The sequence below is a fragment of the Piliocolobus tephrosceles genome, chromosome 18, assembly GCF_002776525.5.
Source record: "Piliocolobus tephrosceles isolate RC106 chromosome 18, ASM277652v3, whole genome shotgun sequence".
Classification (NCBI taxonomy): Eukaryota; Metazoa; Chordata; class Mammalia; order Primates; family Cercopithecidae; genus Piliocolobus; species Piliocolobus tephrosceles.
This window is the reverse complement of record NC_045451.1, coordinates 49,165,291-49,183,570: the sequence shown is the minus strand read 5'-3', so window position 1 is coordinate 49,183,570 and position 18,280 is coordinate 49,165,291. Positions and strand designations below refer to the sequence as shown.

The 18,280-nt window shown below is 35.8% G+C and overlaps 1 protein-coding gene across 6 annotated transcripts in view; it reads right to left on the bottom strand.

Annotated features, from left to right (window-relative positions):
• The window catches only part of CCDC178 (coiled-coil domain containing 178), a 525,224-nt gene that overhangs the window by 168,477 nt on the left and 338,467 nt on the right, over positions 1-18,280 (bottom strand). For all 6 annotated transcript variants that reach the window (XM_023207480.2, XM_031934542.1, XM_031934544.1 and 3 more), the window contains one exon: positions 5,350-5,499. In XM_023207480.2, coding sequence (XP_023063248.1) covers positions 5,350-5,499 — 150 coding nt within the window. The remainder of the gene's footprint in view (positions 1-5,349; positions 5,500-18,280) is intronic.

Sequence of the window (18,280 nt, the reverse complement as noted above, 5' to 3'; positions counted from 1 at the left end):
CTACTACAAAGACACATGCACACGTATGTTTATTGCGGCACTATTCACAATAGCAAAGACTTGGAATCAACCCAAATGTCCATCAGTGACAGACTGGATTAAGAAAATGTGGCACATATACACCATGGAATACTATGCAGCCATAAAAAAGGATGAGTTTGCGTCCTTTGTAGGGTCATGGATGCAGCTGGAAAGCATCATTCTTAGCAAACTATCACAAGAAGAGAAAACCAAACACCGCATGTTCTCACTCATAGGTGGGAACTGAACAATGAGTTCACCTGGACTCGGGAAGGGGAACATCACACACTGGGGCCTATCATGGGGAGGGGGGAGGGGGGAGGGGGGAGGGATTGCATTGGGGAGTTATACCTGATATAAATGATGAATTGATGGGTGCTGACGAGTTGATGGTTGCAGCACACCAACATGGCACAGGTATACATATGTAACAAACCTGCACGTTATGCACATGTACCCTAGAACTTAAAGTATAATAAAAAAAAAAAGAAAATTTATATAATCTATAGATGATACAATTTTTTGAGAATTTAATATAGAAATGTTGTCCAGTGAGACCCAGGCAAGGTAGATTAAATAGCAAAAATATACAATTCTTCTCTTGGTGGGGTGAAGAAAGGATGCTGGAGAGCTCTGATTCTACACTGTTGTCTAGGAAAGAACCTCCTGGACTGGAGAGCACAACCTTTAGCACGGAAGCAGAAATAAGGTGGCACGGTTCTGTATCTTCTATAGTATCTTTGTCAGCTTTATAGTAAATCTTGAAGTCAGATAGTGTTAATCCTCTAACTTTATTTTTCAATATTTTGCTGGTTATTTTGTGTATTTTTATATTTCATAAAATATTTAGAATCATTTGATTGATACTCACAAAATACATTGGGATTTTTATTGGGAATATATTGACTCTATATATCAAGTTGGAAATAATGGATATCTTAACAATATCGAGTCTTCCTAGCCATGAATATGGAATATCTTTCCATCTATTTAGATCTTCTTTGATTTATTCCTTTCATTCATTTTGTGCTCTTCCTCATATAGATCTTATACATATTTTGTTAAATTCACTTAATTTGTGTGTGCGTGTGTGTTAATATAAATGGCATTGTGTTTTAGATTTCAAATTCCAATTGTTCATGGCTGGTATTTTAAATTTCAAATTCCAATTGTTCGTTGCTGGTATATAGAACAATTAGTGATTAATAATATATTTTGAATAACTGAATGAATGGATTACAAGTGTTCTATGAGGATCAGAAATATTCCCTAGAGGCCAACACACTCTGCTGCAGAGTAGTCCTCTAATTCATGTCTCTGTGATTCCTTCACAGGCCCAAATCACCTAAAAGAGCCGCTTACATCTCAGCTATTGGTCCAGACAAACCTCCAAAAACAATCATAGCATATGCTCATCTGCAGTTTATTGGACATTTGAACGTGAGTAAAGAAAACTAAGTTCTAGGACAACATTTCTTCTACCTAATTGTGTATGTGGTAAATCACTAAGCCACTCTGGCCTCCCCAAGATTCTTCCTCTGTAAAATTATTTTTTAAAGAGGAGGGCAATATTTCTAAAGGCATTTCTAGTTCAAAAGTTTTACAATTTAGAATTACGAAACCTACCTATAATCCCTATAAAAATTAAATCTCCTCCAAGTAAACAGGTGGCCCTTTCCCCAGAAAATCACTGAAAAAGTGGCTCCAATGAACTAAAATTACAGAAACAACTAGTGAATTAAATAATCTATTTCAGTTGAACACTAGAGATACCATATATAAATTACACGTTTTCTTCAAAGCTTTACATAACCTGATTAGCCATGTATAGGACTGTTTAATTAATGTTATAGTAAAGAGTTAGTATTATAATTTTGAAATAGATTAGATATAAAAAAATCTGAATTTGATTCCCATCCCAGCATCTCCCTCTACTTGAGCAATCTTGTGTGACACTCAATCTTAGTTCTATATCTTACATTGGGAGAGATGATAATAGTAATAGAAAATTCCCCAGGATTATTGAGAGACACTGAAAGATAATATTTGCAAACAATATAGCACAAATACTTTGACCACATAAGTATTTGCTATGTGTTGACTGATTCTGTAATAATTTTCATTACCTTAGTTTGAAAGCACTGGGATTTGTAGTAAGGAAGCATAGAGCTTTACAAATGGTTAATGATATAATTTTAAAACTGTATTTTAACACATTTTGGAAGCCATCTTGTTTTCAACCAACAGATCACTTCAGTTTCTGCATGCTTGCTTAACTTACCTTTCTGTGCAGGCACAAAGAATCTGAGGTGGCACTTAAAACAAATACATGGTGACTTCATCAAAATACCCATGGATTTTTTATTTTTAAGATAAAACATTAAAAATGACATATTTTTATAAAAAGTATTTGAAAGCTTCTAACGAAAATGTCTATATTCACATGGAAGTATAATGTGTTCTTCAGAGATTTTCCTTCATGTATTTCTAGTGTTAGTTTTAATTCTGACATCTAAGAAGTCTTAGATTGGATTATTTTCTATCGTTACCCATGAACAGGGCAAATAAGAATTTTGCATACTTGCTTTTGCCTCTTTTTGATTTTTAAAGGCAAAAATATCCATCACTATAAATTTTAAAAGTACAGGAAAGTATCAAAAATAACACAAGCAAATAAAGCAGACATAATATTAACACTAAGAGAAATACTATAACATTCTAACATTTGAGACATGTGTATGTAAGATTGTGTTAAGTAAGGGGGCATTATTTTAAATTTGTTTTACTCTTTCATTAGGTTTACTTTATTACTCTCGGCATAAAAATACAAAGAAGTATGAAAATGTACAATTTGTATAGAGAGAATAATAGTCCCTAAGAAACACAATAATTAAAATACAGTTATTTACCATGCCAAAAGGAATTCATGTTCAGAAGCAATGAAATTAGTCTAAAACAGGAAAAAGATGCACAAAATTCCTAAAAGTGAGATCTGTTTTATCTGACAAGGGAATTCAACAAGGGAATCAGAGACTGAATAGTGCTTTTGTGTACCCAAACGAAACTGGCCAAAGAACTAAAACCTGCATACATGGAAAATCCTGCAATATCAAGGAAATGGACTAAAATATTAAAGAGTTTTCTCATTTTTGATGGCCAAATTCCATCCTGTAAGCAGTGCATTAGACGCTAATGACATACGATTTCTCACTGACAGATTTAACAGCATCTATAAGGCCTCTCTGTCCATTGCAGCAAATTGATCCTACATGACACTGACAAGGGCAGCCTGCACTTAATGACCTCCATCGCTGAAGGATGGAAATGAAAAATGACTGGAAGTACAAATAAATCTTGAAAGTTTCCCTGAAACAGGTGTGCTAAAAGTGATTCGTCTGAGGGATCACAAACATAAACCCAATCTCCTAGCAATCTCCACTGTCTGTTCCTACTACAGTCTCAGTCCTTGTATCTTGCATCAAGATTTGCTTTAATTCCAAAATGAGATCAAGATAATTTTGCTCTTACTATGAAAATGTGATATTATGGCTTTCTCTTAAAAAGCATGGGGTCTCCATGATTTATGCACGTATCGAATGTATTTGTCATTTGCCACCAAGTGATTCTTTATAAACTGATAAGTTTACATACAATTTATTTTTGTTTCCCCCAATTAGAAAAGGATATACAGTAAAGCCAATGATTATTTTATCCTTCTCAATTATGAAAAACAAGTAGAACATATTTAACCTCAAATAAAAATGTCAAATGCATGAAGTGACTGGACAAATTCTTCATAGATACATACAGGCCCTTTCTTTGAATCCTGCAAAATGGTTTGAGGACACTAAGATTTTGGTAAATAGTTGTATTATCAATTCTTTCCCAAACACACTTATTTCTTTTTTTTTTTTTTTTTTTTTTTGAGATGGAGTCTCACTCTGTTGCCCATGCTGGTGTGCAGCAGTGCATTCTCGGCTCGATGCCACGTCCATATGTGGGCTCAAGTGGTTCTCCTGCCTCAGCCTCCTGAGTAGCTGGGACTTCAGGTGCATGCCACCACATCTGGCTAGTTTTTGTATTTTTAGTAGTGAGAGGGTTTCACCATGTTGGTCAGGCTGGTCTCAAACTCCTGACTTCAGGTGATCTTCCCACCTTAGCCTCCCAAACACTTGTACCTCGATGTATCTTCATGTTGCTATCATTTCAAGATTTTAAGAGAAAAATCCCTTCTTCTCTTTCCCAATGTATTCAGAAGCTTTTACTCTCATGAGAGTAGATGGATGGGAAATAGGGAAGTAGATAGGGAGGATGCCAGACGAATGTAATTATTACTTACAGTTGTATAGCAGCCCTTAAATTTCAAAGTAACTTATTATGAATGGCTCTTTTTTATTATTTACCAAGTACCCTGTGAGGTAAATCTTATTTTATAGATGAGAAAACTGAGGTTGGAAAAGGCAACTTGCCAAGATCATGGAGCTAGTAGAACTTGCATTCAAATCCCACCCTTTGCCTTCCCAACATTCCGTAATAGCCATAAGCATAGCACCACTATTCTGAACTACTGATTTATAATGCAACAATATGGGTGATACCAGTAGGAGAAAGGATCAGTTTGGTTTTCATGGTTACGTTGTCAAAAAATAATAACTATATTTTCTCAAATTTGAATCCTGGAGGAAAACAAATATTCAAAGGAAAATATTTGTTCTTGTTACTAAGTATCTGGAGAACACAGAGGAAGTGACTGTATCATAACACTAGTAATGGAACATTTTCTTCCTTTTTGATTCATAGCATATTATGTGCTTTACCTTTCCACATACCGTTACGGAAGATTTTACAAAATATATTTAGAATTCGCAATGATTTTCAGTAATTAGAGAAAGTCAGCTATTTTTCCAAGTTTCTAATTAATCTCCATATCTAATAAGAACACAGATACCAGAATTTGGAGCCTGTATACTAAAAAGACAATTTAGAGGCCTACCATGGGAAATCACCAACTCTTAGAATCAAAATATGAAGATTATGATAACATATTTAAATCTATAAATAAAAAAATTGGCTTTTCTGGTCATATTAATTAAAAGCAAGTTAGTATAGAATAGTGGATTAGAAACTAAGTTTTTCATTTCTCCAATATTCTTTCAAAATTCAATTTTAAAAGGCTGATATAAATATACAACAAAACTACACAGAGAAAATAGGCCATGTTGTGGAGTATCATCGTCAGATCAGAGGTACCCAAACTGACTACTTTTTACTTTTATAGTGCATATATGACATAAATAATTACCTTAAAACAGTTAGAAAAATCAATACCTGTTTCTTATCTCTAATTGAAGTATCAAGTGATAGCTGTTTATCATATATATTGAAATAATTATCCTTTTCCTTTAAGAATGTAGTCTGTAGCTGTTGATACTCTCGAGCTAAACGCAGATTTTCTTCAAGTGAATCAGCTACTATTTTCTAGAAGATAAAAAAAATATAATTTGATTGCGTGTATATATATATATATACAAATGCAATTAAAATAATTTGGGTTTGAATTTTTACATCTTTTAAATTATCTAAACACGCTCTATTATGTATAGTAGAAAAATAAAAAAATAACCAAAAAATGTTTCTCCTGATACCAATATCCTTTGTTGATTTAATAATATTCTTTTTTGATGCAGGCTTTTTTTTTTTTTTTTTTTTTAAACATTAATGTGTGATTCATCAGAGTTAGTCTGACTTTTACTTCACCTCTTTTCACTGCCTTTCTCCTGAACTTCCCTCGATCATGCCTTGAAAAGTGCCCAATCCTGCAACCCTTGAATCAGCATCCCAGGAGCACTTTCACAGTTTCCTGTCCTCTTCTCTTTTTCTCTAGCCCTTGTGCTTAAATGAGTAGATGGTACCTTGTAGCTTAGAATTTCATCTCTATGAAGTTCAGAATGTTGGTACTCACAGAAAACATTAAAAACATAGACGAGGAAAGAGTAAGAGAGAATAGGGAACTCAAAATTTAGAAGCACCCAGCGTCATTGTTTACAATTAATATATTTTAGTTATGTTTAAATAAAAGTTAAATCTGCTACTGTGAGCAGTTGAGAACTTTATAATGTCCTCCTCCATGACTAAATAAATATACGTCAAATCTAATATAAACTCTTTAGAAAATAACTTTGCATCACTATTCATTGGCAAGTTCGGGGCTATCTATAATTTTAAATTAAATGCTTAAATTTAGTTTAGTTCTTTTTTTTTTTTTTTTTACATTACAGAAAACTTACTCTGACTGCTTAAAAAATATGGTATTTATCAATAGCTTTAAATAATTTCAAACCTGTTAATTCAGTAATTTCTCTTTTGGGAATCTATTCTAAGCAAAATACTTTATTCATTACAATGTTATTTATAATAGCAAAATAAGTTGTCAAAACATATAAATGCAGATTAATCATGATGATGATAATGATGATTAAATAACTAGATACAGAAATAACCATTGTGAAGCAATTAAAATTGTTTCTTTGTGAAAATTGCCATCACATCAAACCTTTAGTATAAGTTGTTAAAAAATATGTTGCCATGTGATAATGTGTATAGAGGAAATGTAATTCAGTAGAAAATTGCCTGTACAAATATTTCTGTATTTACACACTTGAAGATTTATTAAGGTCAACAAACATATTTCTCATGAAAGCCTGGTATCCATATTGATCCCTAATGATAAATATTATGTCATAGCTATTCTTCAAAAAGCCAAAATGACCAACTGAGAATCATTTTAAATGCCCTTGTCTTAATTCTGTCACAATAATTTAAAACTTCAGTAACTTCTATCTATAAACTTGGCTAAAATCACATTGAGTTATCTTTTGTTAGGAGGACAAAGTTCTATTAATATTTTCCTTTGGTGGAGATTCTTTTCAAAAGATAGCTACACTAATTTTAGATATCATCATTAATATTAAAATCCAATCCTGAAGCGATTAACTTGTAACACTGATAAATGTTCTACTTTAGAAAGGAATAGGCATCATTTTGAATATTTTGTTCATTTGTTTGTTTGATTAAATCTAAGCACAACTCTGATATCTGAGACATGCTATTTCTCAGGTGCTTTCTTTCCATTTCTAGATGGCTACTATGAACATTTAATTTGAGAGGAGTGATACAAAGTTATGGGATTTGCATTTTACCTATTTAATGGAACTTAATTGGGGAAATATTTTATAATACATACTTTGCTCATTGTTTAATATGCAGTTTTATTTCTAAATGCATACATGTTCAATTTGTGAATGGTGCCAGTTCTTCCACTTTATGTATCGCAATTAGAATATATGCCAAAAAATCAAATTGTGTAGTTATGCCAATACATCTTCAAAATGTTACATCAGTCACAATATTTTACATTATCATTTTCCAGTAATGAATATGTGAAGGATATACCAATTCACTACTAGTGAATTCACTACTAGTATTCATTCAACACTGAAAATGTTTTTTAAGTTTAACTGAGAGTCCACCTCACAACTTTGACTTGTTTAATTTTAACCAATATATTGTTAAATGTAAATGACACAAAGGGGGAATGATAATTATTGGTGGAAATATGTCCAAGGGAAATAGCCCATGAAAGGATAACTGGAATGCAGAATTCTTATTTTTTTCACTTCTTTTATTTTCCATACCAATACATTCCAAAAGACCTAAATACATTTAACATTTTCTCAAAGATAGACTTATTATTATTTATTCAATTCCAATTATTAATATTTATTAAGATTGTAAAACATTAGGAAGATAGCTTGGTGAAGAGAAGAGACGTTATGAATGTTTGTTAATAGTTTCCACATTGTCTAGAATTTATTAAGGAAAATATCTTGCTTGGTGATGGTTTCTTCTTTATTATCACAAATTTTTCGTTAAACCTTGATACTTTGGGGATATTACTGCTTCTTTTCCCAGTATTTTATTAGAAAATAAAGATTATGCTTATAAGGACTGAACAAAATCTAGATTGTAAGTTCCATGAGGGATGAGACCATCATTTTGTTTGCCCTAAGAGATGCTGCACTGCAAAGATCTAACATAAGTAGGTGCACAGGTTTTTAGTAAACGAATGAATGCATGTACATACATAATATTAGTTAGCAAATACATACGTTGTGCCCTTTGGAAACACACCTTTTGTTTTTCAACTTCTATGAAGTAACTGATTGGCAATATAACCACCATTATAATATGGCACATTTGTTGTACTATTTGATACTGTACTACTTGAGAGGTGAAGATCTTAAGTATATAAAGATAAATCATACAATATGTTTTTGTATTAAAAACTATTCTAAAGATAATCATATTGTCCAGGTTTAACAAGAATTCTTTATTTTAGGTGAATCATTGACTTTCAGAAGGTATGTGACCCTCATGAGACTATACACAGCATTCTTGGGTTATTTAGTTAGCCCATGATCCCCAAAGTGTGGAAGAACCATTGCTAAGGAAAAGCTTGGCTTCCTCCTCTGTCAGCAAAAATGCTGAAAAATGGAGACAGGTTGAGTATTCAAAATACACCAATAGTAGTTCTACTCGTTTTCCCCCCCACTTGACTTTTCTTGTTCTTTAAGCCATGGATTCCACTTGGACTTTTCCTCTATTTTCTCCACTTTCAGTTTATTTTTCCTTCTTCCCATCTCTCACTGGGTAAGTGGGGACTAGGGACTTCCAATCAGAGAACTGGTTCTTTTTGGGAAAAAATATAAAGCCTCTATCATATTTCTGTTTCACTTTGTGATATATAGCAAAGAAATTAGAAATAAGGCTGAACTTGCCTGTTAAGATATAAATTCCACATATAATAAATAACAACTGAGACTTACATAGTCACCTTTAGAAGAAAGAAAATTACTCAGGATAGCAAATCTTTATTGTAACTGAATGTAAGATATTAACAACCCTCCTCTCCCTAAAAAGAATATGTTACTTTAAAAGAAGTTGATAAGCAATGGAAGCAAAAATGAAATAGAGTCAGAGACACTAACATAGCCGGTGCCTATCAACAGAAAACCTTCCTCCAGACCCAAAGCCTCCAACCGCTTCAGTTCTGGAAACCATTCCACTCCCACTCTAGCATTAGTTATGCTGTGTTACATTAGTTTATGACAAAATTGAGAATTAGAAAAAGAATAAAAGCTAATATTAGGAAGTGCTTACATAACCAGGAGCTGTGCTAGGAATGCAGTATTTACTGAATTTACCCTTGCAACAATAGTCTGAGACTTTATATTATTATCCTCATGTTACAGATAAGAAAGACAAGGCAGAGAGATATCAGTTGAGGCAAACTGTATTTTCCAAAAATGGCCACAGCAATATTTTCAGTCTCACATGTTTTTTCCAGAACCTTATCACTCCCTATCAAAAGGTACAGTCTATTTCTCCTTCGTTTGAACCTGGTAGACTTGTAGCTTTTCCAGCTAATCAAGAATGGTAGAAATGATGCTAAGTGACTTCCCAGGTTGGTTTATATAATAGAAAGCATACAGCTTCTGCCTGGCCCTCTTTTTGAGAGCATTCACCCTCGGAACCTGCCACCACATTGTAAGGAATCTAGGCCAGAGGCCATGTGTAGGTGTTCCAGCGAACAGCCCTAGCTCAAGTCTCAGCCAACAGCACCAGTTGTGAGTGAGTGAGTCAGCTGACGATAAATCTAAGCCCTAGCCTCCAAGTCATCCAACTGATGTCCAGAAAGGGTGAAACAGAGATATGCTATCCCCACTCGACCTTGTCCAAATGTCTAGCACATAGAATCATGAGCACAGTCATTTTACACCATGAAGTTTTGGGGTATTTGTTATACAACCAAAGCAACTGAAACGCCAGATATCTTGTGCAAGATTGCATAACTATTAGGCAGAGGAGCTGGGCTTTGCATCATCAAGTCAGACTGGCTCCAGATCCTGTACCCTTAATCGTCCAATATATTCCCTTCATAAACACGAGCCAGCACTTTTAAATGCTATATGCGATTCAGTCTTCATAAAACGTAATGACATTAAATAATCAAATCAAATAACTGAATTCCATAGTTCTAAGTCCATTTCTGCCAAGCAACTGTCTTATTATAATCTGGCTAATACAGCATTTTGACATAGATGAAACAGACCACTTATGAAAATCAGAATTTGGTCCCAGGCTACTGTTAATTATACATCAATATGGGCATATTGGCTACATATTATCAGTTTCTTGTGCTTTTTGATCTACATGATTCCATATCCCATTATATGATTATGTCTGATGCATTCCCTGGCAAGACCAAATGCATGGACCTTCAAAGTTGAGACCTAAAGAACTGTGGACTGTGGTTGAATGCACTAGAATAATGCTATCCATAGAGATCTTTGGAGCTTCCGCCAGAGACACTTACCCTGGACAAAGTTTAAATCTATGTGAACTGTTATTTTTAAAATCAAAGGTGGACTAATGCCAAAGGAGATTACAAGAAAAAAACTTGATTCAAACATTCTAGAAAGGTGGTGATGATTAAAATATTTGCACTATACATGTAAGTGCAAAAAGTGAAAAAGCTGTTTACAAATACCTTATTGTTAGTACAATCATCTAGGTGTCTATGACTAAATGTATAGCAATGTGTCATATATACCCTTAATTACTCTTAATATAGGCATTAGGATCCAGTTTACCAGGCAGAGGGGCTAGGTCTTTCTTTAAATTATGTATTGTAAGAGAGGTGTCATCTTCTGACCCAGTTCTAACTCTCCTGTCCTGATGTAATTATCTGTTGCCATCTCAGCTAATCTTTTCTGATGATCTGTCTGTCATCCCCCAATTCTTGGTTTTTAAGAATTTACTACAGACAGCTCCTTGCTTTCTTTCATCTCACCAGAGCTCTGCCGGCTCTTGCTACCACATCCATATTCTTGCACAGACTGCACCACATTCACCTCAGTCCCCTGGATGGAAAGAATAGACTTCCCATCAGAATCACCAGAAAACAAAAAATGTATTGTTAGTATTTATTGATTGATTTTACTCCAGAGCATCCTCACGTCAAGCCTTTATTTAATTTTTTTTTTTTTTGGTTTATTTAATTATTTGTTTAGCAAACCCTTGGTAAGTTTACTTTATGGATTCAACCCTATGGCTAGTCCAGGAATTAAAAAGAAGGATAAGATATAATTCCTGTTCACCACGGATTACAAGCTATAGTTGGAGGAGGCTGAAGTGTGAAAAATTCTATTCGAATTACAGTGGAATTGATTCCATCAAGTGGGGGAACGGCATAAGCAAAAAGCTTCGCAGCACAAAAAAAAATCATTGACTTGAATCAGAAGATCAAAGCTGCCCCACCACATAGGTTAGTATATATCTAAGCACATTTGGAGGAGTCAGAGTCAAGAGAAGTATTTTCTTGGCCCCTTAGGAATATTAGATTATTGTTGCCTATGACTTGTGAATTAAACTCTCATAATCAGGTTAAATGTTCTGCTGTGTTTTGACATTAGCATATGACTAATAGTGTAAACAATAAAATGTATCCACATATTTAGTATCCTATCAATGCATAGCATTACAAGTAGTCAGTTCCAAGCACCACTGTTTCAATAGTATACGATCCTGTGCACGTGCCCATGCATTACACCATTGATCCCATCCCAGTGAATCCCTACAGTCCTCTTATATGCCCCTGGCACATTTCTGCCCTTCTCGAGCACTGGAATGATAGTTTTGCATGCCATGAGGCTTTGATGTCCTTAAAGTAGGCACTGGTGCTGAGACTGATTCATAGAATGTACAGGGGATATATTTTAGAATAAACAAGACAAGGGGACTCCAAGTCTCTTTGTGAGTAACTTCAAAAGCATCCCCCACTTTGATTCATGGGCATTAGTGTGATTAACACAAATGTTTAAAACACAGGCTGATCCTCTAACAATGTAGAAGACAGGGAGAAAATATCTTCTTTATTAAGGGCAACACCTACAGTGTGCATAGAGGTATTACTGTATTGCTTCTCCCTTAAAATCTATACACCAATTACTACAGAAAGCAAGAGTCCTCCCTAGTGTTTCCAAGAAGCAAGTCTGTAAGAATGATATGTGTCGATACCCTGAAGCCTCAGAGGAGCAAATAACTGTTTTAACTCTCCCAGGACCCACTTCCTTGTCTGTGCTGCCATGGAAACCATTCTCTTGTCCAAGGCTAGTTCTCTGATAATTAGTTTTAAAAGAACATTCTTTATTTGTAAATGAACAAATCAGTCCTCTGCATCAAGGTTATTACATACCTTAAACTCCATGTATTATCATGTTTAACAAAATGCTCTCTACTCAATCATTGATTCAAAAGCACGTATTGAGCAAGTGGTAGACAGAAAGCAGTATGGGAGGTACTGGCGGAGGCACCTTTATGACACTGTTGGATGAAAGCCTGTGACATGCAGCTGACCGATCAAACCTGTCTCTGCCCGAGGCCAGCGGAATACTTCCGTTAGCTGCCCTACCCCAGCTCCCAACTATATGAGGACACAAAGGACTCCTCGTCTTACTTTCCTGACTGGCTTACAAATTTAGCTACTGCGCTGATTTATGCATAAAGTTTACTAATGGACATTATGGCATTGCCTTTCAGAACTCAGAAGAAATTAATTGAGAATTTTTGAACATCTTTTGTTAACCCTACTTGTTCCCTATTATTATTTTTGTCTCCGTTCATCATATATATTTGACCAAGAATTATTGATAATAACATGAAAAAAAAAAACCCCACAATTTCATGGCAGAAGGAGCTTGCAATCAGATAAGGGAATAGAGGCATTCACAAAGCTACCTACATCAGGATGCATTATGCATGAAGAAGGATAAAAGGCATATCCACATAACGATAGTAGTTTCATGAGAGATCAGTTCCAGCAAAAGTGATGAGCAAAGTTTCAAGGAAGCATCAGTTTGTCAACTGATTTCTGGAGATATTTCATATAAGAGCTCTGTATGTGGTCTTAGCAGGGAAAACCTGACTCAGAAGTACAGATGCTTATTAATTATTAAAAAACACCTGATCAATGTGGGCGTATGTTAAAGAAAGAACCATTTCTCTCCATGCTGACTATAGTATTCCTCCTATAACTATTGATTCAAGTTTAAGAAAATCTTACACAAATGCCACTTATGTTAGGTATTAAATTTCCATTTGGTCAAGTTTTCTTGAAAATCATTTATTTCCCTCCAAATAATTTGATATAACTGATTATAGAAATAAATTATGTAATAAGAAAAGAAGCAAAAATCAGTTTCACCTAATCTATATCCTCAACGATGTTTTCTAAGTTAAAGGACATGATTTAAATGGTTACAATATTTAAAGTATATAACATCTTAGAATAATCCCTGGCACAGTTTTCATCCTCAGTAAATGACAGTCACAGTGATAATTCCTCCAAATTTATTAATTGTGTATTAAATAAACTTAAATTTTTTAATCCTGAATATATTCTTGAGTTTAATAATTTTTTTCAGATATCAAGAGTGTTAAACAGACACGTATTTGATGTTATGCCCTTGTTAACTATTCCTATGCATTATCATCATTTTTTATATTTTAATTTGTTTTAATAAGATATATTAAAATATATCTTAAATATATTTTAAGAATATATATTTTAAAATATATTTTAGTAATTTTTTAAAAATATTCCTAAATCTAAAATATATGTTTTAAAAGTCTGCTCCTCTTTTCACGGTATCATGTGAAAGACTCAACAACCATTTCCTCTTCATGTGTACCTCCTGATTTGAACAGTTTAAGATTTAGAAAGGTTTCCTATTTACTCACATTTTAATGATATACATTTCTACTTCACTGGCGGAAAAGGCTGATCAGTCACAGAAAGGTCAGTTAACACTAAATAGACCCTTTCTTTATGTAATTACAAAGAATAATATCTTTGTGCTGATGGCACAGCACATCGAGTGGGTGATGCAGAGAATTAATGTGCTGCCTTCTTGGCCCATGGGATACAGATTCCAATACAATAACCACGACTTATTCTAATTATGCAACTTTAAAAGGTCATCAGCAAAAACAGTTAAGGAATTACGAACTAACTTTATCATAAAGTAATAATGTACTGTACAAATGCAGAAATTGTAAGAACAGTACCTAGATACTTCATTACAAATGAGAGAAAAACTGATCTAAGGGGTTCCAGAACACATATTATGGCATAAATTCAGTAAAAGCTTTGAATGATTAAAAAATGTATATTTTGCAAGTTGCATTGATGTAGTCAGATAACCTGATGCCACTTTACGTTTGTAGAAAATGGTTAATTTTGAAAGCACTTTTTAAATTTAATGTCAATTTTATTGTCATATCTATGTTAAATCAGAATTTAAATATTTCTTTTAGAAATCTATTTGTTGTGAAGTAATACATGCTGATTATATTATATACAAAAAACAGAGAGGTACATGCAGTAGAAAATTAAAACCTCTCTTCACAGTGACTGTCATTTCTATACTCCAGAGATAGCATTAACAATTTGGTGCAAGTCCTTCAGAAATGAAATTTTTAAAAAAATTTTCTACATCGACACTGAGGAAATAGAGGCCAAGGAAGCCAATTTCTTGCCCAGGGCCACACATGGACAGAACATTAAGGCTAGGGTCCAGCCTAATTTCAGTCTGACACCCTTTCTGCATTTACATCCCTTCCTAATCTTGGGTATGAATTGCAGAACCCTTAAGATTCCAGTATGTAAATGCTCTAATTTCTGAACACCCTATAGAATTACATCAGCCTTTCAAAATAAAGTACTCATGCAGGAAAGTGCTTTGAAGTAAAAAAAAAAAATAAATAAATAAATAAAATAGGCCTCAGAGTCTTTTCCTTGGAGATTCAGGGTCAGAAAACATTAGGACTATTGCCACAGATGTGCCAAATATGAGAAGTACAGTAAATAATTTGCAGTCTAATACAATATCCTTATGGGTTGAATTACTGGTAATGTCTTCATTCTTTTGCTGCTCTATTGGGAAAGAAGAGATTATGAATGTCTCTACTCACGTGGTACTGTTGTTCACATTAGGGCACTGTCCAAACCTTGCAACATATACCAAGCAGAAATAGGATATAAAATACCTAAGGCACTTTTTTCTCGAGGGGGCGGAGCAAGATGGCCGAATAGGAACAGCTCCAGTCTCCATCTCCCAGCGCGAGCGACACAGAAGACTGGTGATTTCTGCATTTTCAACTGAGGTACTGGGGTCATCTCACTCGGGAGTGCCGGACAATCAGTGCTGGTCAGCTGCTGCAGCCCGACCAGCGAGAGCTGAAGCAGGGCGGGGCATCGCCTCACCTGGGAAGCGCGAGGGGGAAGGGAGTCCCTTTTCCTAGCCAGGGGAACTGAGACACACAACACCTGGAAAATCGGGTAACTCCCACCCCAATACTGCGCTGTAACACCGGCACACCGGAGATTATATCCCACACCTGGCCGGGAGGGTCCCACGCCCACGGAGCCTCCCTCCTTGCTAACACAGCAGTCTGCGGCAATCTAACCGCAAGGCAGCAGCGAGGCTGGGGGAGGGGCGCCCGCCATCACTGAGGCTTAAGTAGGTAAATAAAGCCGCTGGGAAGCTCGAACTGGGTGGAGCTCACAGCAGCTCAAGGAAACCTGCCTGTCTCTGTAGACTCCGCCTCTGGGGACAGGGCTCAGCTAAAGCAGCAGAGGCCTGTCCAGATGCGAACGACTCTGTCTGACAGCTTTGAAGAGAGCAGTGGATCTCCCAACACGGAGGTTGAGATCTGAGAAGGGGCAGTCTGCCTGCTCAAGTGGGTCACTGACCCCTGAGTAGCCTAACTGGGAGACATCCCCCACTAGGGGCAGTCTGACACCCCACACGTCACAGGGTGGAGTACACCCCTGAGAGGAAGCTTCCAAAGCAAGAATCAGACAGGTGCACTCGCTGTTCAGCAATATTCTATCTTCTGCAACCTCTGCTGCTGATACCCAGGCAAACAGGGTCTGGAGTGCACCTCAAGCAATCTCCAACAGACCTATACTGAGGGTCCTGACTGTCAGAAGGAAAACTATCAAACAGGAAGGACACCTATATCAAAACCCCATCAGTACGTCACCATCATCAAAGACCAGAGACAGATAAAACCACAAAGATGGGGAGAAAGCAGGGCAGAAAAGCTGGAAATTCAAAAAATAAGAGCGCATCTCCTCCTGCAAAGGAGCACAGCCCATCGCCAGCAATGGATCAATGCTGGTCAGAGAATGATTTTGATGAGATGAGATAAGAAGGCTTCAGTCCATCAAACCTCTCAGAGCTAAAGGAGGAATTACATACCCAGCGCAAAGAAACTAAAAACCTTGAAAAAAGAGTGGAAGAATTGACAGCTAGACTAATTAATGCAGAGAAGGTCATAAACGAAATGACAGAGATGAAAACCATGACACGAGAAATACGTGACAAATGCACAAGCTTCAGTAACCGACTCGATCAACTGGAAGAAAGAGTATCAGCGATTGAGGATCAAATGAATGAAATGAAGCGAGAAGAGAAACCAAAAGAAGAAAGAAGAAAAAGAAATGAACAAAGCCTGCAAGAAGTATGGGATTATGTAAAAAGACCAAATCTACGTCTGATTGGGGTGCCTGAAAGTGAGGGGGAAAATGGAACCAAATTGGAAAACACTCTTCAGGATATCATACAGGAGAAATTCCCCAACCAAGCAGGGCAGGCCAACATTCAAATTCAGGAAATACAGAGAATGCCACAAAGATACTCCTCCAGAAGAGCAACTCCAAGACACATAATTGCCAGATTCACCAAAGTTGAAATGAAGGAAAAAATCTTAAGGGCAGCCAGAGAGAAAGGTCGGGTTACCCACAAAGGGAAGCCCATCAGACTGACAGCAGATCTCTCGGCAGAAACTCTACAAGCCAGAAGAGAGTGGGGGCCTATATTCAATGTTCTTAAAGAAAAGAATTTTAAACCCAGAATTTCATATCCAGCCAAACTAAGTTTCATCAGTGAAGGAGAAATAAAATTCTTTACAGATAAGCAAATGCTTAGAGATTTTGTCACCACCAGGCCTGCCTTACAAGAGACCCTGAAGGAAGCCCTAAACATGGAAAGGAACAACTGGTACCAGCCATTGCAAAAACATGCCAAAAAGTAAAGACCATCGAGCCTAGGAAGAAACTGCATCAACTAACGAGCAAAATAACCAGTTAATATCATAATGGCAGGATCAAGTTCACACATAACAATATTAACCTTAAATGTAAATGGACTAAATGCTCCAATTAAAAGACACAGACTGGCAAACTGGATAAAGAGTCAAGACCCATCAGTCTGCTGTCTTAAGGAGACCCATCTCACATGCAGAGACATACATAGGCTCAAAATAAAAGGATGGAGGAAGATCTACCAAGCAAATGGAGAACAAAAAAAAGCAGGGGTTGCAATCCTAGTCTCTGATAAAACAGACTTTAAACCATCAAAGATCAAAAGAGACAAAGAAGGCCATTACATAATGGTAAAGGGATCAATGCAACAGGAAGAGCTAACTAGCCTAAATATATATGCACCCAATACAGGAGCACCCAGATTCATAAAGCAAGTCCTTAGAGACTTACAAAGAGACTTAGACTCCCATACAATAATAATGGGAGACTTCAACACTCCACTGTCAACATTAGACAGATCAACGAGACAGAAAGTTAACAAGGATATCCAGGAATTGAACTCATCTCTGCACCAAGCGGACCTAATAGACATCTATAGAACTCTCCACCCCAAGTCAACAGAATATACATTCTTCTCAGCACCACATCACACTTATTCCAAAATTGACCACATAATTGGAAGTAAAGCACTCCTTAGCAAATGTAAAAGAACAGAAATTATAACAAACTGTCTCTCTGACCACAGTGCAATCAAACTAGAACTCAGGACTAAGAAATTCAATCAAAACCGCTCAACTACATGGAAACTGAACAACCTGCTCCTGAATGACTACTGGGTACATAACGAAATGAAAGCAGAAATAAAGATGTTCTTTGAATCCAATGAGAACAAAGATACAACATACCAGAATCTCTGGGACACATTTAAAGCAGTATGTAGAGGGAAATTTATAGCACTAAGTGCCCACAAGAGAAAGCAGGAAAGATCTAAAATTGACACTCTAACATCACAATTAAAAGAACTAGAGA